The 12,288-nt window shown below is 36.8% G+C and overlaps 1 protein-coding gene across 1 annotated transcript in view; it reads right to left on the bottom strand.

The window, feature by feature from the left end:
• LOC137393123 (uncharacterized) overlaps window positions 1–12,288 on the bottom strand; it is a 55,166-nt gene that overhangs the window by 42,538 nt on the left and 340 nt on the right. The window contains exon 2 of the mRNA XM_068079545.1: window positions 3,019–3,177. Within this exon, the coding sequence (XP_067935646.1) occupies window positions 3,019–3,177 (159 nt within the window). The remainder of the gene's footprint in view (window positions 1–3,018; window positions 3,178–12,288) is intronic.

The raw sequence follows: 12,288 nt of genomic DNA on the forward strand, positions 1-12,288 counted from the left end.
TGGATAACTCGGCCACGGATAGCTCGAAAACATGGTTAATTCGAACGGTTTCTTTGGTCCGTTCCCACGTAATGATAAATTGCTATAGATAACTCGAACTCAACACTGTTAATTCGAACTGTTTTTTGCCCAACGGCTACCGAAACGGTTGTTATCGCTTTAGAAAACCACTTTATTCAAAGCCATAGAGGTAAACCTCATCTTTTCGTAATTCATAAGCGTTGTTATTACCACCATCGGCAAAATAATTTTGTCAACGACTTTTCTAAAGGTTTGGTAAAATTTGATTTATACTGCTATACGATTAATAGCACGGGCTTGCCGGGTCACGCGCGCAAGGATTTTCGCCACGCACATACAAAACAAAAACAGCATATTGTTTTGTATGTGCGTGGCGAAAATCCTTGAGCGCGTGACCCGGCTAGCCCGTGACGAATAGTTTTCCGACGTTGATTCCGTGTTGAATCAACGTCGGAATGTTGAATGTTTAAAACGTCTTAAAAATTGTTTTTATTAAACGTATACGTGTCTTAGCTAAAAAAACTATTCATCGTTTGACCTAAACACAGAATACGTGTGTACATTCAATAAGTATCCATTCAAAAAGCGTGAGTGATATACAATGTACCGTTTAACCTAGTAAAACTTTTAATTGAACTGCCTCGGAGTGTTGCTCTTAACGAATCCCAGGTAAAGTAAGGGATTTTTCTTTGGTAACTTTTTCTTGAAGTTGCATAAACTTCAAGAAAAATTGGCAAAATTGATCGTGGGTAAAACGCTCAAAAAAAAAGATGTCTTTTCGTTTGAGCATTTCAACAACGATCAAGTTTTTCCAATGTCAATCTAAAAAAACGTCCTGGCAATAACATCACCTCAAACAACAAACCAATCTCAAGTGATAGAAAAATCTCTATACTTTTTCATGAAAACGTTTTAAACTTTACATTAGAAGCATTTAATTTGAAACAAGCCGTTTGTGCTTTTGATTTATATTATAGTTTGTATATGTACATGTATCTACTAATAAATAAGTAAATATATGGACTTGTGACAGTGCTCTGATAACTTGAACGCTCTGATAATTCGAACACTTTTGCTCGGTCCCTTGAAGTTCGAGTTATCCATGTTTGACTGTATTTAGTTTCGTGAGTAGCATACAGAGTAAAATTTTGCTGCAACTTAATTTCGCAGCTCTGATGAGTGCGAAAATATAGTGATGTGAAAATAAATGCAGTGGAACAAACATAATTAGATTCCTCAGGTTCGGTTCACCGGTAAGAAAATTTTTTTCATTTTGGGACTAGTTTGTAATTGTAAACCGCAGGTAGAATTGTGTGGGCGAGATCGATAATGCAATTTGATCGCTTGCTGCCATTTGTTTCTTGGACTATCAATGAACAAAGCTATTTAATTCCGCGTTTTCGCTCGTTCGTTATGATAGTTTAGTTTCACTCATGAAATTTTCGCGAGAGGATGACTCTGCGAAAACGCGAAAGTTAGATGAGGCGAATACATAAGTGTCCTAGGGTAGTCCATATTTTAGCTAGTTACACGAGGCAGGGAATAAATGGAAGATCAGTGAGAAAGGCAGCTCAACTAGTTTTTTGTGTGGTAGGAAAACAATAACAGATGAGCGTCTCCAGACAAAGCAGCCACAAGACCTGCGCAACTCATCAGATATGACAGCATTCTTGTCTACAAATTCTTCACCTTGAATCACCTTCTTTCTCCTAGAATCCATTAATCTAACTATTCTTGTCGTGTAAACTATGCTTTGGAAGTCAATCGAGCCTCATGCTACAGCCTCCAGTTTCTCAACTACATGTCACTTGCTAATAAATTATTTATAATCTATGCATTTCAGTTCCGACAGCTGTCAGCTACTTCAATATAAATGAACACCTCCCAAGAGAATATCAGAAAAGGATATAAGAAAAAAACACCGGCCTCATGTCATTAACGGGTATACACTTCATGTCATCAAAAAAATAAGCTCTTTTTAAATTGTATTTCACAGATGTTTCTCGCAATAATCGCATACACTGACATGTTAATACTGGGGGAACTGTTCACTGATGATAAATTAGACCTTTAAATCCTATAGCCACTAGTAACTACCATGCCCTATTATTTTATAATGCTAGCCAGTTTAAAGGCATCATTAAAAGGTTTGTGGGCTGTGGTCATTATCCCTCTTACTCTATGCTTTGGGCATATCAGAGTTCTGCAGCTAGTAGAACTGCTGTCAATACATCCTTAGTCTATGCTGTAGGCATATCGAAATTATATAGCTAGTAAGGAATGTTGAGGGGCCAACTTAACTGAACAATGTTTTCTGGCGCCTATTTTAGCCATGGGCTGTAATGATCTTTCAATGGCTACACGGACTGATAAAGCGTGCTGCTGTTTTATTCATGACGCTTTATGCACACCATAGACCTATTAACTATACAGTATATAATATAAAGTATAGTTAGTAGGTCTATGATGCACACTCACAAATGTGAACCAACAGCAAACACAATAGCTTTGAGTTTATCATATCTGACAACTTTGCGCACTGGATAAAGTGGGCCTGTGGCTAACAGAATTAGCTAATGAAACAAGAGTATCAAAAAACAGAAAACGATGCGAAAAGGCTTCAAACAGATACTTTGTTTGAATGCCGAGACACGGCATGCAACAACGGTATATCTATCATTCGCTAGACTCATACCAATGCCATAGGAACACGTGCCGTACCCGTTGATAACAAACATATGTCTGTATCGGCAAGACTACTTACATAATATTGTCTTGTTTTAGTAATGAGAAAAAAACTACCATCTTCAACAAAAAACCTAGCAACTTTTTAATGAGACGGTTATGCATAGGTAACAGTGGTTGCGCAGTAGTGAATCCACATACATTTACCGCACTGTTGCTATAGACAGTGATGTCATAAACCAACCTCTGCATACCTACCGTACATATCTTCTATTTTACATGGCAACATTAAATGCGGTCAAGAAAACATACCTGTTGGCTCCAGTCAGAGCGAGATGCCTAGCTAGGAGCATATCATTGCTGCAACTCTTGTATTGCCACCTGTAAGTGCCAACTATGCCTGTTGCTACGCTGCCAAAGTGCACACCGGTGAGAGCTTCTACTGGAGAGCTTGTTGCCTGCTGCACAAACCTAAAAGTTATCATAAAGTTTTATATGTTCTGCAGATACCCACAGTAGATATCCACTGTAGATACCCACTGCTCTCGCAGCCTTCACCACATGAAGTGTATTCGGTAGGGTAGATGTTCATGAACACAACAGCATGAGAGCCAGAATAATAACGGATAGCTAGAACAAAGACTACCAAAACTAGAGCGGTACCATGATGGAAAGTAGAGCTTGGCGCAGCCCGATCCCACAAGACGGTACAATGATTATTCAGTCACTTTCAATTGCCATTTCTAGGGAAATCAGACACGATCCAAAATGGAATTCATTTGTAGAGCAATTCCTATGAAAAATAGGTGCTAATATAGCGTGCGGTCTACTGTCATATGTCACCTACCAAGTGCCAGAGGCAGCAGAGAGAGGTCTACCACATGACTCTGTACTCGGTCTATTAGTTTCAGTAATTCTAATTCAGCAATTCATTGCAATTGTAAATTAATGACTTGAATTATTTATTAATTCATTGTAATTATTAATCATAATTTAGTAATTCATTTAACCCTAGTTCAGTAAATCATTCAGCTGAGTGACCTGCTTATAGCAATGTAAACGCTGTGGGGTACCAGCATTTTACGGTGACTCACCATCAACATTGTATACATGTATCCAATGACAGGAGTACACAAAACAATAAAACTATAGTTCTTTAAAAGTATGAGGTGTTGGTCATCAGCTGTTACAGTTTCAACTTGCTAGAAGGTGATGAGAGAAGATTTCAATGATTTATTTGTTATATTCTTTTAAGGTATCCAAACTGTGTGCAGCAAAAATTAAAAAAATGACCTTCATGTGTAATATGTATGTGGTGTTTTGAATTATTATAGAGAATGAATAATTTATGGCAGAACTCACAATATAAAGCTATAGCCTCGTAGACTGCATGCAAGTAGTACAAAAAATGTCTCGTCTGTCGTATAAGGTACCAGAGGTGTTACTCTTTTGGAAGGCGAAACAGACTGAACTAAAACTTTACTATGGCATATTAGTGTTGCAAAACACTTTGTAGTAATGTGTCAATAACTGACCATTTATATTACATAGAGATAACACCATCAATGTGGAACCTTTTGAAAAAAAGAAAGTATTTGACAACAGTAGGCCTACTTGCCAAGCTGTCTAAAAAAGGAAACTCCACAGCTTTGGAGTTTTTCTTACCAAAAATGTCACTTGAAAAAACTCCCGGATTGTGTTTTAAAAGGATCTAGTTTGTCCAACTGCACTTGACCCATTAGTTTAGGATTTGCATATTCATTGAAATATATATTTACCATATTGTATTTATTTGTTATATTTTACATGTTTTTGGCAAATACTTGGTTAAGTGACCACCAATGTCGCTCATACACTTTCTAGTTTTGGTTGTTTATAGTAGTTACTATTGCTATGAACATGCTAATTGCACTAAACTTATTGTGAATATGTCATTGCAGCTTTGACATGGTCTTTTACAATTATCAGTAGGCCTATAATTGAACTATTCTTTTTGGCTTAGTCAAAGCATAAATTTACCAAATTCTCATTCAGAAAACCAATGCATTATCAGCATCCCTACTGTAACAGGTCTGATGAGCGATGTGCAAAAGAAATGCAAAGCATTGAGCTGCGTTTAGCATTGAACCAATTTTTTTTAATTTATCAAAATTTTGAGCTGAGCTAGGATATTGCATTCTGTTGCAGTCTGCACTAAGTGTCCACTTTTTAATTAGAAAGCACACGAATACACCATATTAATCAGTTGAAAATGCTGCACGTGATAAGCTTTATAACTCTAAATAAGTATCGGTTAACTTGTAACATTTATTCCAACTCTATATTAGTAAAAAGATACTGTAACTACATGAGCCGTTCAATGTTTTCATCACGTAATTATGTAGCCTTCGTGGATAACTTCAAATAGGTTTCATTTATAATTAAATTCCAACTCATTAGAGATAAGAGACCTTCAGCTGCATTTTGATAGCAATTAATCTGCCTCAGACTAACTAGAAGCTTTGCAAACTTGATGATTCCCATTATTCAATAACAGCTATCAATATCATAAATAGCTATCGGAATTGTATGGAACTGAAATTTTTAAAATGAAGGTTAGAAGTTTTGACCATAATCATTGCCCGCCAACTGCTCATATTAAAATAACTTAAAAACTATTGCGATCAAACTAGGCTTATCGTTATAGTCTATACGGCAATGCATTTAACGAAAAAAAATTCAGAAAACACAACTAAGATTTTTCCTTTGGCTTACAAAGACACCGGTACTATTCAACACAATGGTCACACAGCAAAGGTCAATGATAAGAACCTAGTTCTGTCTCAACTAACAGAAAAAATGTGTAATACTCTCTGTAGTGTAACGGATGGACCGTTACTCAGGGTTAGGAGATGAGCATGAGTCATTAAACAACGATTAGTGATGAACTAAAATTGATGATTCACCCTAAACATTGTTGAACACAATGGAAACAAGATGAGAGAATGATTTAACAATCTAAATTGCTCCTTATAGACGTCATGCATACCTTCGAGCTTCGTTTGAATTCACATTCTCTACTCGGGTTTCTCTAACTACCAGCATGAATAAGAGGATTAGTGAGACCTTTTTGGTTCAGTGTTTCCTATAAATGCTCAACTGCTACAAGCAACCGTACTGCTCAAGAGATGTAGATTCCACTATAAGAAAATAGTCTTAAAAGATTTTGTCACTAATTTATGTTATAACATTTATACGATAAGGATAATGGTCGACAATCACAACTGCTACCAGCTGTTATACGATAGCGGATCAGGTTGTCCACAAGTCTCTAGGTCTGATCGTACAACTATCGAACCAATGAAGAAAAACAACTGTGAAAATGACTGAAGCCCTAAAACTTGTCATTCAATGGTTTCGGTCATGCTCAGTTTGGTTCGGCTAGGAGCAGCCTAAGCAGACGTTTGATGGGACCACTTATTTTTACTATATGTAATATTCATTATTTCAACAAGAAAGCCTGAATAACCACCCACCCATTTAGGCGTTAAGTGGCCACTCATTAGGCTTTGAATGACCAGCGGTTCAGCCTGGACATCGTCTAAGCCGCCATTGTAGGCAAACGTACATACTAGTTGTGGTGGCCAGGTTAACTGCGGAAGACTTTTTGCGAATATTATTAAGTGAAAATATATCTTACCTTAGTTGACTGAATACCTTATGTACATGTATTACAGACATGCAAAGGTTAAAATAATGTTGCAGCATCTCAACATATGCATTTACGTAATTATTTAATTTGCCTTACGTGAAACAAATACAGCAACCCCTCCTACTACAAAGCTTCAACTATCGTGGCTTCTAATTCAACTTATATATTTTACAAACAGGGAAGCTGATCAGAGATTTGACCACAACACAGTAATTTATTCATTGAATAATTATATAATATAATTCATTATTAATTTTTTTAGATTTTTAAGAGCGTTTTCAGAATCCTACAAAATACTCACAGTAAAATTTTGTATACATCAAGAATTTATTTAATTCTATGTATGTGCCTAAACTTGGAGTTATCTCCTACATGCCGCCGCCAGCATATGTGACTGACATGGTAATCGCTCCTATCAATGTTTCAGGAAATCACTTAAAACATTTTTGATTAAAACTGAAAGCATTTGTTATAAAACAAGCGTTTATTTATTTTAGACAACAAGCATTAAACTATTTGTAAAGATCCCAGGCTATGGTTGTTAATGACGCCTCACCCGCTTGCGCCTATCTACTGTTAATGGACCTTATCCGAACCTTATCTAGGTTATATGTACTCCAGTAACGGTAAAACTAATATATTTCTCCTACAATAGCGAGAGATACACTATTGGAGTCCAAACCTCACACGTTTCTTCCATCTCAAACTCAAATGTATAGAAAATCTGAAAGCACCGTAAAATTCTTGTCACGTGTCGTCGTTTGATATCAAGCAACATACCATGAACAGCGATAGTGAGTCATAATGTAAACTAGCCCAACAGAATATGTTAAAAATGACCGAGTTTTCACTTCTGATATGATAATGGTAGCCTTTGTGATACCACAGGCATCCTTCTAAATTTGATTCTTTGTCCCACAAAAATACGGAGAGCAAGAAGACCATCACAATAGATTATTTGGTTTGTTGCTGAGTCAGTCATGGAAACTTATACATAACGTGAAAGAAAAACACATACTAGCAGACGACGACTCCAGGTGACCTTGAACGAGGCTTATCTGTTTGCAATAGTTGATGTTCACAGCAGTACTAGTATGCCACATCCACTTGCTTTTCTACCTCAAAACCTTTACGAGAACCCAATCCTACTGTTATGGCTGAGCACAGACAAAACTAAAAACACCTGGAAATGCCTTAAAAGAATTTATACTGCGCTGGCAATAAAACATAATCCATTATTAGTTTAGAGAAAATTAAAAATGACGAACATGTCTGAGAAGGTGACATATATGTAAGTAACAGGCTAAAACAGAGGAGCAGTAGCTTTTTACTTAAGAAACAATGAACGTAACGAAACCTTTCCAGCTAGCGCTCTCCTGCTGACCAAATGAATATATACAATATACAGTATTTATACGAAGCAAACAAAGCTAGATTACAGTCAGCAGGAAGGGTCTGAATACGGACAACCATACATAATTTTGAAGCATCCTAAATGCATCAAAATTATGTTTTCATTAAAATTATTTCCACTCCTGGATTATACAGCAATGTGCACTATTCAGAAAGGATGGGTAGCTGGCCTAACAGACGACGAACAACACACAATAACAAAGGCCCGTATTAACACTGTTACCGAGTACGTCGCAATAAAAACTATCGTATTCTTTTATGTTTGACTACGAGTGACCTGATCTGTCTTACACTACGCTTATGCATAATTCCTGTCCGCCGTTATTCAACAGCCATTCTTATGTCTATTTACGCTCCCCACATCGCAAATAATCAATTTCTGAGTGGTTTATTGCACTGAGTGGAATAGCGATCATGCTCGGCTGTGCCTTAAGGAGGGTTCACACTATCGCCGTATGTCAGGGGTTGTCTTTTCGGCGATTATTAGTCGACTATGTGCGCCATAAACTTGTGACATCGCCGAGGCAACATGGATATGTCAAAAACCATTGCAGCTGTCAAACTTTCCCGATATTTCGTCGAACACCCATGACAGTCTGGACAAGGTGCATCCCTTCGGCGATAGTGATTGACTGTTGTGAACTGCATAATCTACATTTTCCTTCATGATATTTGCTGTGGTTCTAATATTTCATCGTTTCAACAACTGCATTGTGTAATAAGAACACTGCGTCGTGAACTATTCGCCTATGTAGACAGGGATGGGTTTATGACAGTGTAAGCAATCTTATCACAGATGATCACCGACGTATTGTGACATTAACACAACGGTACGGCGATATAATATGAACGAGCCTTATGAACCCCTTACAGATCCGCAGACTGTCCATCTCAGACTGGAGGCAAGTAAAATATTCTGACAGTCATTGACAATAAAAAAATTCTTACAAAACAAAGTAGTGAAAATATTATTGGCTGAAATGCGTTTAACAACTAAGCAAGCCACAGGTTCGCTGTAACCAATAATTTCGGCATTATAAACCTTCAAAGCAAAAGACAACACACAAAAGGTAGAGTGCTAGTAGTTTTGAAGACGAACTATCGCTAAGTTTCTACGAAGCGGTTAATGTCCGCAAGTGTGCATCATGCGCAAGATGGAAACGGCAAGAACCTTTTTGTTTCTGCTATTTTTTACTATTGAGTTTTGCTACTTACAGCTTTGCTACTTACAAATTGAGGCAAACCAAGGGAAAAGGGCCCATTCGATACTTATGAGTAAGCTTATTGCAGGAAAGACAAGACTAGGTATTTCGGTAAAACAATGAGTTGAGAAATCGAGCGCTGAAAACCAACAAGCATCATAACTCCTACACCGTTTAGCATCATCATAGCAATGAGACATGTCATTAATTCTTACTTTTGAGCAATTTTTTATGCAGAAATTTGAAGAGAACATATCAAAGAACCTTATAGTGTAAGAATACAAAACCAGTGTGTGAAATGGTTTTCCAACTTTGGAAGCCTCTAGATAAAATCAACAAAAGTATCAAATGGGCCCTCTTCCCTTGGTATGCCTTAATTGTTCTTGAACGTTTTATGCTTGCGAAAGATGGAAATAGCACTAGCACAAAAAAATGTTGCGCAAGCAATTCCATTTTAAACATTTCTCACACTTATTGGTTCTTGTTTCGAAAGCGTGCTGCTAAGTGAGACAGGAGTGCACCTGTGCCGACCTTTGACATAGAATTCGAAACCTTTTAAAGCAAACTTGTTAATCCGCAACACGAGAACGTTTATTAAAACACTTATCACACAGTAATTTGCACAATTCCAAATCCGTTTAATAGAAACATAGTGAGTGTTGAGATTTTCAGTGAATAGCTAAAAAGTTAAAATCTATCTGGGAACTCGGGTGCTCCGACAGTTAGCTTTCTTGAGCCAGGATATACCTACTACATATTCCCTACTAGATATTCCTACTACATACTCCCTACTAAATATAGCTACTAAATATTCCTACTAGATATTCCTACTACATACTCCCTACTAAATATACCTACTACATATTCCTACTAGATATACCAACAACATATTCCTACTAGATATACCTACTACATATTCCCTACTAGATATACCTACTACATATTCCCTACTAGATATACCTACTACATATTTCCTACTAGATATACCTACTACATATTCCCTACTAGATATTCCTACTACATATTTCCTACTAGATATACCTACTACATATTCCCTACTAGATATTCCTACTACATATTCCCTACTAGATATACAGGTCTACTACATATTCCCTACTAGGTATACCTACTACTTATTCCCTTTTGTTATACTGGCACAATAAAAACTTCGTTTTGTATATCAAAAGGCTTAACAATGTATCTTGTCTGCCAATAGGATGTACACTGAGAGTGCTCATGTTTTATGTATGGTCAATAATATTCTTTGTTGAAGTAAAACTTTGTCTACTCATTACTGCAGGGTTTGCTCGGTTTAAACCAGCTAAAAAACCGGTTTTTACGGTTTTTCATTATTTTTTAGTAAAAGACATAATATTACAAGGGGATCCTATGCGGTAGAAATGCAATTCTATGTAATTATCAGCTATGGAAGCTCATTTAACACATAGTTGTAAGGTTGTAGTGGAGCTCTAGTTTCAACTACATGAAATCCTAGCACAATAAATTAGTGAATTTTATTTTTAATTGCTTTCATCAAGTGATATGGTGATACCTTTACTGATGAAATATGAAAACCATGTGAAATATACCAATCCCATCATTGTCTTTAATAATGAATGAAAGCTTTCTCAAGACTGGCCAGTAAGAGAGGATTGCTTATAATTAGAAATGAAAACAAAATCCTTGTGGGCAAAGGCTTTGGGTTTGCAGACTAAATTTTCATTAAGTGAGGTGGGCACAAGCCAAAGTAGTTGAGTTGGATTATTAGAATTCAGTTTATCAAGTTTTTGTGCTTCGAAAAGTTAAAGTTGTGCCTCGAATTTCCAACATGCTCGCAAACAGGATCCCAATTGGCAGTTTTTCACACGAACTGCGGGAAGGCATAGGTTTTAAGGCAAAATGTAATAGGTGTGCTGTCGTAACGCAATGTCATGCAGATAGGCTTAAAGCACACGTAACAAAATGTCAAGCTGCTCTACACTACCACACCATTAATCACTAGGATTAGAATTCCTATTTATACATAGAGCTGTATGTAATATATTCACTTTATGTGATAAGATTTCTGCTCTATATTTCTTCATTCATGTTTGATTAAAGGTGCATTCTGAAATTTCTGTATGTTTGTTCTCCTTTTTCCTATAACAATACCCACAGTACGATCTTTAACAAATGATTCCACATATGTATGTTCAATACTCAATAATGCAGCTATAGTAAGTGATGCTAATTAGACATGAACTTGCAAAAACCGGTTTAAACCAAAAAAACCTGATTTATTCGGTTTTTTCATAAAAACCCTGATTTTTTAACCCTGCCTGCATTACTATTTACCTCTCTGCACCAGACTGCAGAAAAGCTTTACTTGTCAAGAAAATATTCAAAACGCCAAGTGCACTCTGCACATAAATACCTAGCCAGAGACATGAGTGATATGTAAGGCCTACGAATACAAACCAACATACCAAAGTAGGTGACAACACCATGAAAAGCACGGGCCAAACACATTGGCAGCGGCATAGCTGCCGAAGATCAGTGGTATCACAACTATTTTCTTTTAATTATCTGGAGTGGAAAGGAAGAGTTGCACAATTAATCATGCTAGTTCTACTATTAGATAAAATGGACAAATCAACTTTACAGCTGGTGAAATTACAACAAAGTTTATGAAACGAAACCATTGAAGAATTTGATAAATTACAGCCATAGAGGATTACCACATGCCTATTTTCTTCAAAAGAGCGAGCGGCTGGTTGTCCAACTTCCTGGCAATCGTATATGATACCAATTATTTTACTGGACAAAGAGAAAACTAGTCTAAACCTAACCTAAACATTTCCTGAGACTTATAATTTCACTCACGTGCGGAAAACGTTTTGGGGTGCAGCGGCAAGTAAAATTTAGTTAGTTATTAATTTAACAATGTGAAGGCTGTCAAGCGCGCTTAGGCATCACCCACAATTAAACACAGAGAGGTAACAACTGGTAAGTAGGCCTACGGCCACTCTCTAATCATAGACTACCGCCCAACCAGAAGGTCAAGAGAGATTGGTGGGCTATTATCATTTTCCATGAATTTATCAAACTTTGGCTGCTGTGGATTATATAAAATTGTGATACTCAACCACAAAAATACAGACTTTCAAATGCTGATAGAAGACTGAAGGAAAAAATGCAACTATACATCAGTTTTGGGAGTTGCCTCCCTTTAAGATGATTCGGCCATTGTGATATTATAAGACTAGCCATTGATACAATGTGAGCTAGAGGTGCTAA

Source organism: Watersipora subatra, chromosome 4 (genome assembly GCF_963576615.1).
Source record: "Watersipora subatra chromosome 4, tzWatSuba1.1, whole genome shotgun sequence".
Taxonomy (NCBI): domain Eukaryota; kingdom Metazoa; phylum Bryozoa; class Gymnolaemata; order Cheilostomatida; family Watersiporidae; genus Watersipora; species Watersipora subatra.